At 44.1% G+C, this 16501-nt stretch overlaps 1 protein-coding gene across 1 annotated transcript; it reads left to right on the forward strand.

Annotated features, from left to right (window-relative positions):
- The first annotated feature begins 1848 nt into the window (after positions 1–1848).
- On the forward strand, positions 1849–15531 carry C6H9orf43 (chromosome 6 C9orf43 homolog). The gene is made up of 13 exons (XM_065879939.1): positions 1849–2038; positions 2142–2292; positions 5627–5684; positions 7245–7336; positions 8949–9015; positions 9773–9927; positions 10600–10750; positions 11127–11187; positions 11459–11517; positions 11970–12030; positions 14282–14361; positions 15041–15107; positions 15320–15531. Exons 1-13 carry the CDS (start codon positions 1888–1890, stop codon positions 15529–15531), a joined length of 1365 nt encoding a protein of 454 aa, XP_065736011.1. The 5' UTR covers positions 1849–1887.
- The last annotated feature ends 970 nt before the right edge of the window (positions 15532–16501 follow it).

A 16501-nucleotide genomic window follows, 5' to 3' on the forward strand; every position in this document is an offset into this window, starting at 1 on the left:
CGTGTCCCCTGTATTGGCAGGCGGATTCTTAACCACTGCCAGGGAAGTCCCTGCAGTGGCTTTTTGAGTTCTACGATTTTCCTATTACATTTGTAGCAATTGTCCTCACTCCCGCAAAGCAGAAACGCTTTTTTTTCTTGAAACCTGCTGTCTCAGGTCACCCATAGTTTTCCTGTTTTTGACAGTGACATGAACACGGAGAAATATTTCCCTATTATAAAAAAAAACAACAGCAAAGGAGATGATAAATGGCAACTGAAACTGCTTCAGTTAGAGATTATAGGGTTTGATGGGAGAACTGTCCACTTGGCTAGAATACACCTGGTTTAAAGATGTCAGGAAGTGCTCAGCTCCAGCCAGTTGCTATCTAGTTGGAATTGGGCCCCTGTGTTGTTAGATATTTTAATTTTTAAGAGGAGCCAGCAATCTGGACGTTATGGACTATTTTCATCTTTGCGTAATGGCTCAAAGTGCAGGCCAAACAAAACAAGTCATAGGCCAGGTGCAATCCCAGGCCAATAGTTTGCTATCTTTGGTTTAAATTATAAGCACTTTAGAACAGGAACTTATTTTGTTCTTTATTGTTCTCTATGCCCATAACAGGTCCCCTCACATATTTGGTAGTCAATAAATGTGTTGAGTAAAAGAAAAAAGAAATGGACACTGTCCTTAAAAAGTTATTAGGGATCAGGTGGTACTGATTGCCTAAAACATTTCTAGAGAGAGAAAGATAACATTTATTGAGCACCTGTTGTATATCATACATAAAAGTACACTATCTTATTTAATGCTTCTATGATGCTACTTAGGGATTTCCCCTTCCCTACTTTATATGAGGAAACAGGCTGAGGGAGGTGAAGTAACTTGCCCAAGAGCATACAGCCAGTAAATGAAAAGCCAGTGGCTTCTGATGCAACTGTGGGTCGACTGATTTGCTGTTTGAGCAAACCCATTCATTTCTGGTGGGTATTTTAGCTGCCTGAGTGAGAACTGGAGCATACTGAAAATTGAAGCATCTCTTCCAAAAGTTTGAGCCATCTAAAGCACTTCTGTGACTCAGCCGTCGCTCAGTATCCACAGAGGATTGGTTCCAGAAGCCCCTGTGTATAACAAAATCTGAGGATACTCAAGTGCTATGTACATTACTTATAATTTGATAAGGCTTTTTGGAGATGGTGGCGTCTTCTCCCTAATGATTAATGAAGGGGAAAAGGAAAGGATGCTAATATTTATTTTGAACTATATGCCAGAACTTTTTTCCTCTCTTTCTATTTTTTTTTTTTTTTTGCGGTATGTGGGCCTCTCACTGTTGTGGCCTCTCCCATTGTGGAGCACAGGCTCCGGACGCGCAGGGTCTGCGGCCATGGCTCGCGGGCCCAGCCGCTGCGCGACATGTGGGATCTTCCCGGACCGGGGCACGAACCCGTGTCTCCTGCATTGGCAGGCGGACTCCCAACCACTGCGCCACCAGGGAAGCCCTGTGCCAGAACTTTTAATGTCCATTAATTAATTGTTGTGGTGATCCTGTGAAATAGACTTATCCTCATTTTGCAGCTGAGGAAACTGAAGCGCAGATTGGTTAAATCTCAGGTCGCTCAGTTATTAATTTAAATGGTCAGTTAGGAGACCTTCTGGAGTCAGTCTGAACCCAAACTCTTACTACTCTACTCCATGCTGAGATAATTTCATGCTTGCTTGTTACCCAATTCCTAATTATCCTGTGACCACCATTTATCTATATGGTTCAACAAATATTTCACGCTTTGAGTGCAAATTAATATCTGGACTGCATGGCTAATGTATAGTATTCCCTAATTATGTGGTGATTGTTTTTCCAGAGGGCTAGAAAGCTGCAAGATTGGCTTTTGTCCTAAACCATTTGTAGCTATGGACTTGCCAGATAAAAGCCAGTGGGATGAAACTACCTGTGACCTGGCTGTTTGTCAGCATCCACAATGCTGGGCAACTCTCCGCCGAATTGAGAGGGGCCACCCTCGAATTCTGGACTCCTCCCGCAAATCTCCTCCGGATGCTGAAGGTGAATTAACCATCCCTGTCTCCTTCCGTACAAGATCCTTGAATTGTTTCTGTTTGGCTCCCTTTTGACATGTTACATGTTTTCCTCTGGTCTGGTCTTTCAGACAGACTCCCAGTGCTCACCATTGTAAACATCGCAGATTCCTGCTTCCAGGCCAAGAGACTTGCTTGTGGTCATTCATCAGGATTTACCTTCCCCAAGGCTCCCTCTTTATTGTCTCAACGTTCAAAGTTTTACTCCAAATTTCAATGCAGGTAAATTATCATGGAATCTTCCTTAAAGGGCTTATGACCTCAAAATTCTGGGTTAACTTCCTTTGCTCATGCAGTAGACTTTGAGAAAGCTAGATTAAAAATGAAACATTAAAAAAAAAAAAAAAAAGAAACATTAATGGGAGTTCCCTGGTGGTCCAGTGGTTAGGACTCGGCTCTTTCACTGCTGTGGCCCGGGTTCAGTCCCTGGTCGGGGAGGTGAGATTCCTCAAGCTGCATGGCGTGGCAAAAAAAAACCCAAACAAACCCTCACTTAAAGGAGTGATGAATAGTTAGTGGGAAACAGAAAGAAAGTGTTCTTTTTTATTTTTATTTTTAAAAATTATTTATTTATTTATGTTTGGCTGCATTGGGTCTTCGTTGCTATGCTTGGGCTTTTCTCTGGTGCGTCGAGCAGGGCTACTCTTCGTTGCGGTGCATGGACTTCTCATTGCGGTGGCTTCTCTTGTTGCAGAGCATGGGCTCTAGGCACGCGGGCTTCAGTAGTTGTGGTACGTGGGCTCAGTAGTTGTGGCTTGTGGGCTCTAGAGTGCGGCTCAGTAGTTGTGGTGCACGGGCTTAGTTGCTCCACGGCATGTGGGATCTTCCCGGACCAGGGCTCGAACCCGTGTCCCCTGCATTGGCAGGCAGATTCTTAACCACTGCACCACCAGGGAAGTCCAAGAAAGTATTCTTACTTGTCTTGTAGGAGTTGGTTAAAAGAGGGGAGGGTGTATTCGTTTTCTACGGTTACCATAAAAAATGTACTATAGACTGTGGATTAAACAACAGAAATTTATTTTCTCACAGTTCTAGAGGATAGAAGTCCAAGATTAAGGTATTGGCAGAGTTGTTTTCTTCTGAGCCCTCTCTCCTTGGCTTGTAGGTGGCCATCTTCTGCTTGTGTCTTAACATTGTCTTCCTTCTGTGTGTGTCTGTGTACTGATCTCTTCCTACAAGCACACCAGTCATATTGGATTAGGGCCCACCTATATGACCTCATTTTACCTTAATTATCTCCTTAAAAACCCTATCTCCAAATATAGTCAGATTCTTTTTTTTTAACTTTTTTTTGGCTGTGCTGGGTCTTAGTTGTGGCACACAGGATCTTCGTTGCAGCACACAGACTTGTGTAGTTGTGGCATGTGGACTCTTGGTTGCGGCACGCATGCAGGATCTAGTTCCCCGACCAGGGATCGAACCTGGGCCCCCTGCATTATGAGCTTGGAGTCTTACCCAGTGGACCACAGAGAAGTCCCCAAATACAGTCACATTCTGAGATACTGGGGGTTAGGACTTTAACATAAGAATTTTGGGGAACACAATTGAGCTCATAACAGGGAGGATCTCATCAGCTTCTGTGGGTCTTGAGAAAACTGTGTCCATATATGCTGTTTTTCTTATCTTTTATTTTTAGGTATGAAATTATTTGTAAGCTCTCGAAGGCAGAAGCAGTGGTTTCCTTTTGAATCTCCTGCAGAGTCTAGGCGCCCAGTTAGAACTTGCTGATGTTGGAAACTAAGGGACGTGTGTCTGTGGAAAACGTAGACTTAAAATTCAAAGGCCCTGTTGCCTGGAATCAAAACACTAATGGGGGCCCTTATAGTGGTTTCTTATTCCTGTTTGATTTAAGCAGTGCTTGATGATTTCTTTTAGGCTAAAAGGTAGTATAGGAGAGGGTAGGACTACTTTCTGGTTTTCTGAGACTTGAACGCTGAGAAAATGGTGGCTTCTTGCAGTCAGGGCCTGTCAAAGCAGACTATGACATCATTTGCTTAGTTGCTCATTGAATTCAGAAATATATCTTAGTGGGGTCACTTTGTTGTGTGCTGGGGGTATTATGGTAAACAAGATATGGTCTTTACCTCCAAGGGGCTTTCAGCCTAGTTGGGGAGACAAAGAACCATTCAATGTGATGTGTGTGGTGAGAGGAGTGCCCCTTTAGTATGTGAAAGCACACAGGTAGGGCTCCTAGCCCAGGGCACTGTCTTCTGTACAGATGACATCTGTGCCTAGACCTGAAAGCAGAGCAGCCTAGTGAAGCGGGGCTTATAGGTGGGTAATGCATGGGAAGAGAGTTCTAGACTATAGCACATGCAAAGGCCTGGAGGCAAGAGGAAATTGTTTACATATCAGGAAAGTAGCTCGTTGTGTCTAGAACAGAGAGCAGGAATGGTCAGAGATGAGGCTGGGGAGCTGGAGTAAAAAGTAGGGGCCTGTGTCTCGGAGGACTTGATAAATCCGGCCAAGGAGTCAGGTCTTTATCTTACACCTCTTTGCAATATTCATTCATTTATACATTTAACATGTTTTAAAAAAAAATAAAATAACAAATGATATGAAAATATGAAGGGTTGATATTCTTTTTTTTACTGTGGTAAATATACATAACATAAAATTGACCATTTTAACTATTTTTTTAAAAAAAATATTTATTTTTGGTTGCACTGGGTCTTCGTTGCTGCGTGGTGTGCGGGCTTCTCACTGCGGTGGCTTCTAGTTGTGGCACGCGGGCTCAGTAGTTGTGGTGCACAGGCTTAGTTGCTCCGTGGCATGTGGGATCTTCCCGGACCAGGGCTTGAACCCGTGTCCCCTGAATTGGCAGGCGGATTCTTAACCACTGCACCACCAGGGAAGCCCTTAACCATTTTTAAGTGTACAGTAGCATCAAGTACACTCAACAGTCTTGTGCAACTATTGCCACTATCCCCTTCTAGAACTTTCTCATCATCTCAAACAGAAACTCTGTGCCCATTAAACAATAACTCCCCTTTCCCTCCTCCCTGTGGCCCCTGGTAATCTCTATTCAATTTTTTTGTCTCTATGCATTTGCCTATTCTAGGTACCTCATATAAGTGGAGTCATACAATGTTTGTCCTTTTGTGTCTAGCTTATTTCACCTTGCATAATGTTTTCAAGCTTCCTCCTGTTGTCACATTTTTCAGAATTTCATTCCTTTTTAAGGTTGAAAAATAGTCCATTGTATGTCTGTGCCACATTTTGTTTAGCATGTTTTTGAACATCTACATCAAAGTAACAATAAATTTTTGTCGATGGTGATGTAACTATCTGTAGTTGGAGAGAGAAGCACATAGGCTATGAATTCAGTTTGATGCAACAAATAGTTGTGAAGTGTTTGCAATGTGCAACGTCTGGAAGCTGTTCCAGGAAAAACAAACAAAACTTAAGGCGATGCTGAGACCCTACATTCATTTGGTAGGAATTAAGCCCAAGGGTTTCTGTATATAAGTAAGAGGCTTTTCCTCATAGCCCTAATTTTATCATTCCACTTAAGTCTTTTGTGACTCTGTTTCATGTTTGGAAACTCATTTTTTAGGCCTTGGAAGGATTTACCTGACAGAGACTTAATACACCGTACTAACAGATCTCCCAAAGTAAGTCACAGATTAAAAAAGGTACTTCCTCAGCATTTTCTCTTTACTAGTGGGAATAAAATATTTGCCTTTATTTAACATTCAGGATGACTATAATCTGAATAATGGTGATGATCACTATCTAATATTGGGCCCTTACTGTGTGCCGGGCTCTGTGCTGATGCCTTTACATGTTATACTGTTTTTAGAGATTGATTTGAGGTAGTTTGGCATAGGTGAGAATTTCCTATCTCTGTCCTGCATAGAGCATGTTCAGCTACTAAGTAGACACTGTCATCTCATAATACAGGGAAATTAGAATGCCAGAATGTCAGATCTAAAATAAGCCTCAAGATCGTCTACACTCATGACTTTCAGAGTTTTTCAGCTATGACCTATGGTAAGAGATACACTTTACAACAAAATATCATGGAATAGTCTTTACCGTAACTATGAGCGATATATTCTGAAGTTTTCTATCCTGTTCTATTTCATTTTAAAACAGTGTAGGCTGTGATTCACAAAATTTGATTTCGTGACCTATGAATAAGTTGCAGCTGCAGTTTGAAGAATATTGCTATGGTCTATCTCATGTATCTTACAGTTGAGGAAACTGAGGCCCAGATAGGAAGTGATTTGCTGAAGCACAGCTAGTTAGGAGAAGAGCTAAATTTTAAGAAGGAAAAAACCCTTCTACTTGTCTACAATAGAGATTTACAATTTTTTGCAGTCCTACTGGATGTCTTATATTTTTCCCATAAGATCCTTCACTTTTCATGTGGTGGAGAGTAAGGGTAAGGGACCAAGAGAGGGTAGATGGGTTTGAAAAGATGAATGTACAAATCACTTACCTCTTTGACCTCTTCAGAATGAGAGGGTTAGATTCAATTAGTTTTAAGTTAATTGTCTAGGATAATACACGCGCATGGTTCTAAATTCAAAATGCATAAAAGGGTTTATGGTGCAAAAAAGGTCTTCTCTGTTCCCCCGAGCCAGTTAGTTCCTTTTCATGGGGACAACCTTATTTTTAATAGTTTTTTTTTTCCCTGCCTGAATCCTGCCAGAGGTATAGAATAGATGATTTATACGATTTCCTTTTAAATCTAGGATCCTAAATAGTGAAATGTGAAAAAATTTATGACTTTAACTTTTATGTAGATGCTTATAATTGTAGACAGGCTGTAAAAGTAGAAAACTTGCTTCTGCCTCTATCGGTTCTCTCCCTGCTCCCAGACTGTGTTGTTTTATCTGCAGGGGATCTAAGTCTCTGTAGTGCAGTGGGCAGAATGAGTAGTGTTCCCTTAGGTAAGCCCCAAGGTATCCTCCTATGAGGTGGGGTTGGGAGTTACTAAATGCTACCCTAATGTGGCAGGGAGACAGGGGACACTATACACTTACCAGTGCTCACTCTTGCAGAGTACCTTTACTGATACCTAGTTTCTCGGAGGAGCAGTATGAAGATATTTTGGGGATCAGAAATGTTTTTTTTCTTACCATCTTCTGAACCACCATACCTTTTGGTTAGCATGATGATTCAGTCCTTATCCCAGTACATACACAGGCTTTATATCTTTCTCTTAGCTATCAGTGCTAAATTTGAATGAGACACAACTTCCTTGTCCTCAAGATGTAGGAAATATGGATGTAATTTGGATCCCAGAGAAGCATATGAGGTGAGTATCGTGTCGAGAACTTGGGAGTCTTCAACTCTTGTGTTCTACAAATGCCTATCGTACTCTACAGATCTTCTCTCTGTGACTTTTTTTTTTTCTTTTTTAAAGTTAATCAATTAATTAATTTTTGGCCGTGTTGGGTCTTCGTTGCTGCGTGTGGGTTTTCTCTAGTTGTGGCGAGCGGGGGCTGCTCTTCATTGCGGTGTGTGGGCTTCTCACTGTGATGGCTTCTCTTGTGGGGGAGCACTGGCTGTAGGGCACAGGCTCAGAAGTTGTGGCGCACGGTCTTAGTTGCTCCACGGCATGTGGGATCTTCCCGGACCAGGGATCGAACCCGTGTCCCCAGCATTGGCAGGTAGATTCTTAACCACTGTGCCACCAGGGAAGTCCCCTGTAACCTCGCTTTTAGCTACCTCATTGCAAGAAGCAGGAGGTCAAGCAGAGCAGAAGGCTATGGTCTCTTGTATTTGCCTCTTGCTACACTGGAATTCTTGTTAGTACACTTTGAGATTCATGCTTTGGGAGTTTTCTACATAAAATTCTACCTGACAGTAAATAGCATACAAGATAGGGCCTAATGTATTTGTGAGGTTTGATTAAGAAACAAATGCCTTCTGACTATCAGTTTTTCTTATTAGCCATCAGCAACTAGTAAAAAAGTTTTCAGTGAAAGCTGTGAATCTTTGGTCTCAACCCTAAGGACTAGCACACTGGTACAAAATAAATAGCATATATATAGAGCTTGTGTACAAAGCAAGCGTGACAAAGATCATTTGGCGAAGGTCCAAAGGCTTGCTAATATTGGCAATCATTGAAAGAAATTGGTTTTTCTTTCGTGACTGCTGAGGCTTTCAGATTCTTTTTGAGTGACTGTTTAGAGATGATGAGACTTTATTTTCTTTAAAAAATTCCTGTGTATGCTTCTTTATATGCATTTTGTGTGTGAATATATATGGTGTAAACAAGAAACCCCTAAGGATTTATTTCCTTTCATGTAAAAGAAGCCCAGGGTTGGGTGGGCCGGGGCTAGTATGTCAGCTCCATGAGGTAACCAGAAGCCAGAGCTCCTTCTAGCTTTTTGGGTCATCATCCTTAGCCCATGGCTTCCATCTTCTTAGGTGCTTTCTAGGGGCTTTCAAAGTCTAAGCTGACTGCTAGAGCTTCAGCCATCATATCTGTGTTCCAGGCAAGAAGGAGGAGGGAGATGACAGAGCAAAAAATATTTGAGCACCTCTGTGCTTAGCAGTGGAATTCAGTGGAGAACTAAATACTTTGTCCCTTCCTCCTGGAGTCTTACGGTGGTGGTGGGATTCAGACATTATAGACATTGCTGCACCTAAGTATATAATTGCTAATTTGGATGAATACTATGAAAGTAAGTAAATGGATTGTATGAGAGAACGGTGGGGAACCTAGTTCAGATGTGAGGGCGAGGTGGGGGTGGGGTTCTTGTTTTTAGCAGCCTCTGGGAAGCAGGTACCCCTGGCTTCCCAGCCAGCCGTCTTAGAGTACTGAATGGAGGATGGAAATCTTCATGTTCATCATTCATACGTATCCCTGATGTTTCTGTTTAAGATGTCTGGGAATAAGTTGTGGTTATTCTTATTTCAAGTCCAGCTGAGAAGAAGCATACTATTCGCAGCCAGGATGGGGAGATGAAAAGAAAGAAATCTACAGGGGTAAGTTTGCTGTTTTGGCCAAACCTTCATGATATTACTCCGCAGAGTTTATTTTTGTTTTCCTTTCAGGTATCTTCCCCATCCCCCCATTCTCTCTTTAAACGAACAAAATCTGCCAAAGAAAACCCCTCTTAAGGAAGGAATAATTACCAAACCATCTTCTACTCCGAGACTCTTTTCCCCTACCTCCTCCTTGTAGGAAAGTAAAAGAACACCTTGAAGAGATGTTAGGAGGAACTGTTGGGTATTCAGAGGGAATTTTTGGTTGATTAAAAGCTAATTTTCATTGTGATGGGAATAGAATTTCAACAGACTAGAAGTTATAATGGACCTGTGCTTCTAATTCTAATTCTGCCATTTATTGGGTAAATGTAGCCTTGGGTAAGTCACAGAGCTGGCAGGTTGCTGTGTCCAGGAGAATAGTGTCTTGGCCCATTTTGTTTGTTGCCGAATCCCCAGCCCTAGCTCTATGCCTGGCACATAGTTGGCCAATAAGTATTTGTTCAGAACCTTTTGGGGAAAAAAATGACACAAAACAGCTAATCCTCATATTTTCTGAATTCAACAGTAGGATTGAAGAGCCAGATTGGGAAAAATGTGGTGGGTCTGGTAGTGTAGAGGAGGTGAGGATGCTGGAGTAGGTCTGGAAACAAGAGTTTCCCGTGGCACCGTTGTACCGGGAAGCTGGAATGCTGATGGGACAAAGTGGCATTGAAGAGAGCGCTTCAGCGAGTTCTTTCCATCATTTCTCTTCCAGAAACACAAGTCATCTCGGGACACAGAAGCACAGTTGGGACTTCCAGGGATGATTGTGCCACCTCCCTCCCCAGTACACTTGTTTGAAGAACTAAGTTCAGAACGCGTACCTTTATGGAACCAGTATGACATGTTACCTCAGGATCTACTGAAGGAGTAAGTACCATGTAAGCCTGTGGGAGAAGCAGAGCGTCTTCTTTTCTTCAGAAGGTGAGAAGGGTCTAAGCAGTGTGCTCTTTCTGAGGAGGGAGGGGAGAAAACTGCCACCCTCCTTGGTCACTGAGTTCTTGGACTTAGTGTGCAGTGATGACAGTAATCACCCCCATTTATTAAGTACACTTACATCTGCCAGGCCCTGTGCACACTGCGTATCTTCTCTCATTTAAACCTCCACGGGGAGGTAGACATACCCTTCTTACTGTAGATGAGTTACGGGTAAGTGGGAGGCAGAATGGATGTGTGGTTTGGAGCGAGACAACCTTTGAATTTTGTATTGAAATTTACCGCCTTTGTGAATTTTGACTATTTAGTTAGCATCTTTCATCTTCATTTTCCTCATTTTAAAAATGAGGATAATAATACCTGTCCTTAGGGTGTGGTAACGATTCAGTGGTATAAAACACATGAGCCTGACATATAGTAAACACTTAATCCATTCAGCTACAATTATCATACTTGCATCTCAAAGCCATTACCGAATGAGCACCTGTTGGTACAGGCCTTTTAAGGCCCAGAGTGGACATGTCTTCACATTTGGAGCCTTTTCATCTCTTTCTCCTCAGCCAAGAAGAGCTGCTGCTGACTTTCTGCCATCTCTGTTCCTTGCAGCCTCTTGCTGGATAAAGGGAAAACCATACCTCATCTGGAGATGCAGACACAGTTGGCCATGATGAAAAAGAAACCTCCCCTGGAAAAGAGCCGACCTTACGGTGCCATTTCTGCTAAGATGCATTTACCTGTGCACTGCCTCACCCTGCAAGTAAGAGCTAGGGAACCTCAGAGGAAGAAGTCTGTATGCAAGTCCAAACTCATCTCTCCTCAAGGCTGGAGGAGTTAACATTCTATTTCTTCTTTCTCTTCTATCCTTCCACTCTGGATCCAGGCCCCATAGAAGGGCTGGGCTGTATGTAGGTGAAAGCAAATGTACAGGGAGAGGTTTTAGGAGAGCAGCATTCTCTATTTCTTCTGCATTTTGCTTTCCACACCTTTCCCCTCTCCAGAGCCCCTGGTACAATGCTGCACACATTGGCTTCTCAAAAAATGTTTGTTGACTAGTTGTATGAATGCATTTGGGGATACATTTTGGGAAAGGGAAAGACCTACAGTAGAGCTTTTCTTCTTTTTTTTTCCTCTAGAGACCAGCATTGAGATATCCTGAACATTTGAAGAAACTATATTATAACCTGACAACAGAAGGTAGGTTTTTCTCGTGCTGCTAGATCTCCAGGTACCATTCGCCGTCAGCCCACATTTCTTATACTTGATCTTGGTCCCATGTTTGTGGCCACAGTCTTATAGGGTCACATGTAGAACTCAGAAAACTGCAGCTTCAAAAAGCACCCACTCCCGGCTTGGTCCTGACCAGAGAGAGAGTGTCACCATTGGGTAGCAGAGCACAGCAAGCAGCCCCGCGGAAGGGTGGGAGCTGTCAGGGAGAAGAGGATTGAGCTGGCTCTCTGGTCACCAGGTTACAGGAAGCAGCAGTGGCAGCAGCAGAGGAAGGTGAAGACAGCTACTGGGAAACAGGTAGAGTGGCAGTGAGGGGACCCCCAGGACCTGCTAGGATTCGAGCAAGTGGGTGGTGCCTGGAGCAGCAAGGGATGTATGAGAGATGGGATTCTCCCTGGTGTCTGCTGGTTGTAGATGCAAAGTTCCTGTATGGTTATAGATACTAACTCCCTTCCTTTAAACCCTTTTTTTTTTTTTTTTTTTGGCGGTACACGGGCCTCTCACTGTTGAGGCCTCTCCCGTTGTGGAGCACAGGCTCCAGACGCACAGGCTCAGCGGCCATGCTCACGGGCCCAGGCGCTCCGCAGCATGTGGGATCTTCCCAGACCGGGGCACGAACCCGTGTCCCCTGCATCGGCAGGCAGACTCCCAACCACTGCACCACCAGGGAAGCCCCCTTTAAACCCCTTTTGAAAAGGTTTCTTCACTTCCAAAAATCCTAATTCAGTTCCCCCTCATGTGGGTTTCAGGAGGCTAAAAAGAAATCTAAGAGTGAACCAGGGAGCCACAACACCTCGCATAAACGTTCAAGTGCCATGGCTTATGACCCATGCTGCGGTAAGGAGAGTGTATGGGTTTGGGAGTGACAGAATCCCAGGACCTAGCTGAGGACAGGAAAAGCTGAACACGTTTATCATTTGAGGACCTGCCTTTATCAGGCACTCGGAATTCCCCTTGGAATGCTTTGGTTTGGCTGGTCTACCGTGTATCATCCTTCCATCAAATATTTACTAAGCAAGCGAGCTGGTCCAGGTGTCTGCTTCACATGGGGATTTGAGAGATGACCATGAACATGAGTCAGAGTCACTTTCGCCTCAGGTCCTACTTTAGTAAAGGCAGCGGTTTGAGGATGAAGAGCTAGCCCAGGTTATTGAAGAGAAGAGCCCTGAGGGCCCATCGGCCAGTAAGGCAGGGAAGAGCCAGGGTCCTTCACCAGAGGGCCGTGAGAGTTCTAAGCAAGCAGAGTCAGCCGCTTCTCAGCCATAGGTTAAAGTCTCAGGGGGCTCACACTATCTAGCCCCATCCAGCAGGCAGGGGCTAATTCTTGACAGGCGATCCTTTTCCTATGGTGTTCATGCCAGAGATAAGAGATTCCCCTTTTTGGAGTTCTTATCCTGTCTGAGCTGAAGGATATACTTGCCCTGGTCACTCTGACGTTTCTCAGCTTGAGTGCAGAATGGGAGGGGGGGAGAAAGAATCCCCCTAAACCTTGGAAGATTTTTCTGCCCTAAATAGACTGGACATTGCTGTCTGTAATGTGAAATTAACTGTTTAATCATCAGAATTCACTCTGCAACCCTGGGGCACTGAGGGCTCGGGTGAGATGTTTCCTAAGAAGGATGCTGTTCTTGGTTTATCTCCCGTCCCACTGAGCTCTCTGATACCTAAAGTGTCTTCTAACATGAAGATCTAAGAAGGCTCCTGACCTTCACATGGGAGGTAGACAGAACTGGGGCAGAGGTACTTGTCCAAGGTTAGCCCTGCATCCAGGGTGATAACCAGTCCCTGAGTTTCATTCTGGTGCCTTCTGTTCCTCTTCCTGATGCCTCCAATAAGAGCAGCTTTGCTTGGATGACTGGGGGGCCCTTTGAATTGTGTTCTTAGAGCAGTGGCTTGTCTTCCTTGAGCTGAGAAAGGCCTCATGAAAGAGATGATTTTTTGTTTCTTTTTGTAAAAAATTTTTAAACTGCGCCGTGTGGCACGCAGGATCTTAGTTCCCCAACCAGGGATCGAACCCGTGCCCCCTGCCCTAGGAGCATGGAGTCTTAACCACTGGACTGCCAGGGAAGTCCTGAGGTTATTCTTGCATTGGATCTTGAATATGTGTGAGAGTTTTCCCAGTATGGACGAGAATTCCTGGAAACAGGAATAGGCTGGGTAAAGGCATCTTGGAGGAGCATGGCTGCAGGGAGGAGCATTGAGCAGTCTGACGTGGCTGTGGGGTCAGGTGTTTAAGGGAGAGAGGTAAATCAGGCCGAAGAGCCTGCTGAGATGTTTGATCTTTATCCTTAGTGGTCGTCGGTGATGCTCTACCTTAACGGTGCCCTGAAATCAATTGAGGAGCTTTTAAAAACCTAAAACCCAGGCTGCACCCCAGACCTGTCAAATCAGAGTTTCTTGTGTTAGTATCCAGGCCTCGGTGGTTTTTAGAATGCCCCAGTGCTTCCAGTGTGTGGCTAAGGTGAGGACTAGTGCTATTAGGGAGCCAACACAAGTGCCGAGCAAGGGAGGTCCTTGATTAGCGTTCCCTTTACCATCATACCTCTGCTGGCAGATTGGAAGATGTTCATTTAAAGAAAGGGAAACTGAGAAAGAAAGAATAAGTGCATTTAGGGACTAGTTGGGGAAACATCTGATACAAAAGAATCATAGATCTAGAGTTTTTTCTGGAGGGAGGATGTTCATTTTCAGAAGCCAATATAGGTACATAGGGATGGCACAAGAAAGTAAGAGCAGTATTCATAGACTGAAAAGGTAGACTTAGAGGTTCTTTTGCTACTATGATGTACAGGCACCTGCCCCTTAGGTTTCATGGAGGAATCCTGGATATTTTAATACGGACTTTATCTTAATCGCTAATTCTGTAATAGGTGTGGTCACAGTCCCAGGTCAACAGAATCACACATAGAACTCAGAGGGCTTAACTCCCTTTTACCTGCCTCTAAGGTTCTGCATTGTCCTGGATGGGGAGTCACCTGTAGACTAGGGATCAACTAGAAGTCCAACAATGGGGTATGAAATACCAATAAGAAGAGAATTGCATTGATTTTGTGGTCACTAGGTCACAGAACTCTACCAGGTCGGGAAAGTGACAAAAAACAGCAGCAGCAGGTGAAGATAGAAGGCCACACCTTGAAACAGGTGAGAGTGTCTGAGGGCCATTCTGCTAGGGCTGTTTCAGTTGTCTGTCACTGTATAACAAACCACCCCAAAGCAGAACCATAGTGGTTTGCTATTTCTCATGGTTCTGTGGGTTGACCGGACAGTTTTTCTGGTCTTGCTTAAGGTCACTCATGCAGCGGCATTCAGCTGGAGGCTGGGTTGGGGCTCTTGGCCAGACTGTCTTAGTTCTCTTCTATGAGGCCTCTCCATGTGGCTAGTTTGGGCTTCTTGATAGCATAGTAATCTCATGAAAGCACTTTCCTAGGGATGGGCCTGGAACTGGAACAGTATCACTTCTGCCACATTTTATTTGTCAAAAAAATCACAAGTCTAGGCCAGATTCAAGAGGAGAGGAAATCAACTCCATCTCTTGATGGAAAGAACAGCATGTGCATACAGGAATGGGAGGAATTCTTGGCAGCCACCTTTGGAGGCAATCTACCCTTAGTTGACAGCTGGAAATGGGGGAAACTGGGTTCTGGCTTCATCTGGTCAGCCTGGAGGTCAAAGAATGCGTGACACGAGCTTCTCTCTTCGATCTCAGGAGGCGGCATTTGTTCTGTCTTAGATATTAATTTCTCCAAGAAAAGCATCTTTTAGAAAAGCCCTTTGTTTCCTAAAGTCCTGATTCAAGTTTCCTTACACGTATGAATTTCAGGATTCCACAGAGAGACCACAGATGAACTGCACTAAGAAAAACCTGGATTCCTTCCCCGGTAGGAAGAGTAAGATACTAGGGTGGAGGAACCTTAGTAAGTGACTGAGGACAGGGAGAGCTGAACCTGTGCTGACCAGGATGGTTCACCTCCCTGGAGGGCAGAGCTCTCATCCCTCAGAAGGGTCCTAAAGACATTCCAGCCCTTCCTTTCTCTCTTGATTTTTCACAGTTAGTTGGGAGAAGGCTACAGGTGCAATTAATGGCTGGGTCTTTTTTTAGGTCCTGAATTATCCACAATAGAATGCACTAACAAGGACGTCAGGACTCAGGTGGAGATTTTGCTGGAAGCCCAAGAGAGGACCCCAAACAGTACTTCTAGAACAGGCTGGAACCCTGAGCTCGAACTGCTGAGGATTCTTCAGGACACTGATGAAGAGGATGAGGAGAACCAACCCTCTGGGGCACAGAGTGAAGAGTCTCTGGAGGCATAGGCGGAAGGCATCATGGGGCAGCCTTATTCCAGAGCAGGATGCTTGGATTCCTGAGGACAGTGACCTTGGACATAAGGGCAAGAAGGAGAGGGGACTTCTACTTCCTGGAGCCTCTACCGGGGTCTGACCTTAGGGATTCTGTTTTCTTCATTCACTTCTACTTGCTTCTAAAATAAGCGAGGGAGAAAAAGCCCCACCCCTTTCTAACTTAGACTCTTTCTCTTCCATTAGGGCCAGGATAATTTTAGTGATTAAATACAACTGCTGCTTATCAAAAGACTCATTTCTCTGTTTCTGGGTCACTTTTATCTCCTCTCTGAAACTGAAAGGTTTCTAGTTACAGGAAGATGAATTTGGCCTGTGGGAACCCCTACTGTGTTTCTTTTCCTCTTATTCCCTGGAAATGGTTTATTTTGAGGATGGCATCTGCATCGTTATCAAATAACATTCATTGTGCTGTGTGTTATGTGTAGTATTCTTTGTGTGGTAGAGGACTCATATTAACCTGAAAGAGTCTAAGGATCCAGTTCCTAAGTACTGAGTCTACGGGAAAATTTCAGTGATGTTCATAAAGACACAGGATTTCAGAGTCTCAGGGTTGCTTGTACTTGGTTTTTGGAAGGATTTCTAAAAATGTTTTTGTCCTTAAACTTTTTAGTACAGAAAAATTTCAAAATTACGTAAAAGAATAATATAAGGAAACTCAGGATTTAAGTCGTGATGATTAGTACAGAGTTACCTTTTTTTTTTTTTCCGCGGTACGTGGGCCTCTCGCTGTTGTGGCCTTAGATTTGGGTAATAAAAGCCTGGGCTCCATGCCCCATGAGTTGAGGTAAGGGCAGTTGGGGCCCCAGTATTCTCAGCAGCTCTACCCGAGGTAGAGCTTCCCTCCCACAGTTAGGGTCTGGGTGGAAGAAGAGAGACTCCGCCTATGGGCTGTACTCATAGAACTTAGTCTCAGCGACAGGTA

This window comes from Phocoena phocoena, chromosome 6, assembly GCF_963924675.1.
Source record: "Phocoena phocoena chromosome 6, mPhoPho1.1, whole genome shotgun sequence".
NCBI classification, from domain to species: Eukaryota; Metazoa; Chordata; class Mammalia; order Artiodactyla; family Phocoenidae; genus Phocoena; species Phocoena phocoena.

Excerpts from the sequence above, each read along its gene's own strand:
- C6H9orf43 (XM_065879939.1), top strand. The coding sequence starts at position 1,888 with ATGGACTTGCCAGATAAAAGCCAGTGGGATGAAACTACCTGTGACCTG. Across the intron at positions 7,337-8,948 it reads ATCCCAGAGAAGCATATGAG|TCCAGCTGAGAAGAAGCATA; the intron begins GTGAGTATCGTG and ends TCTTATTTCAAG. Across the intron at positions 9,928-10,599 it reads CCTCAGGATCTACTGAAGGA|CCTCTTGCTGGATAAAGGGA; the intron begins GTAAGTACCATG and ends TGTTCCTTGCAG.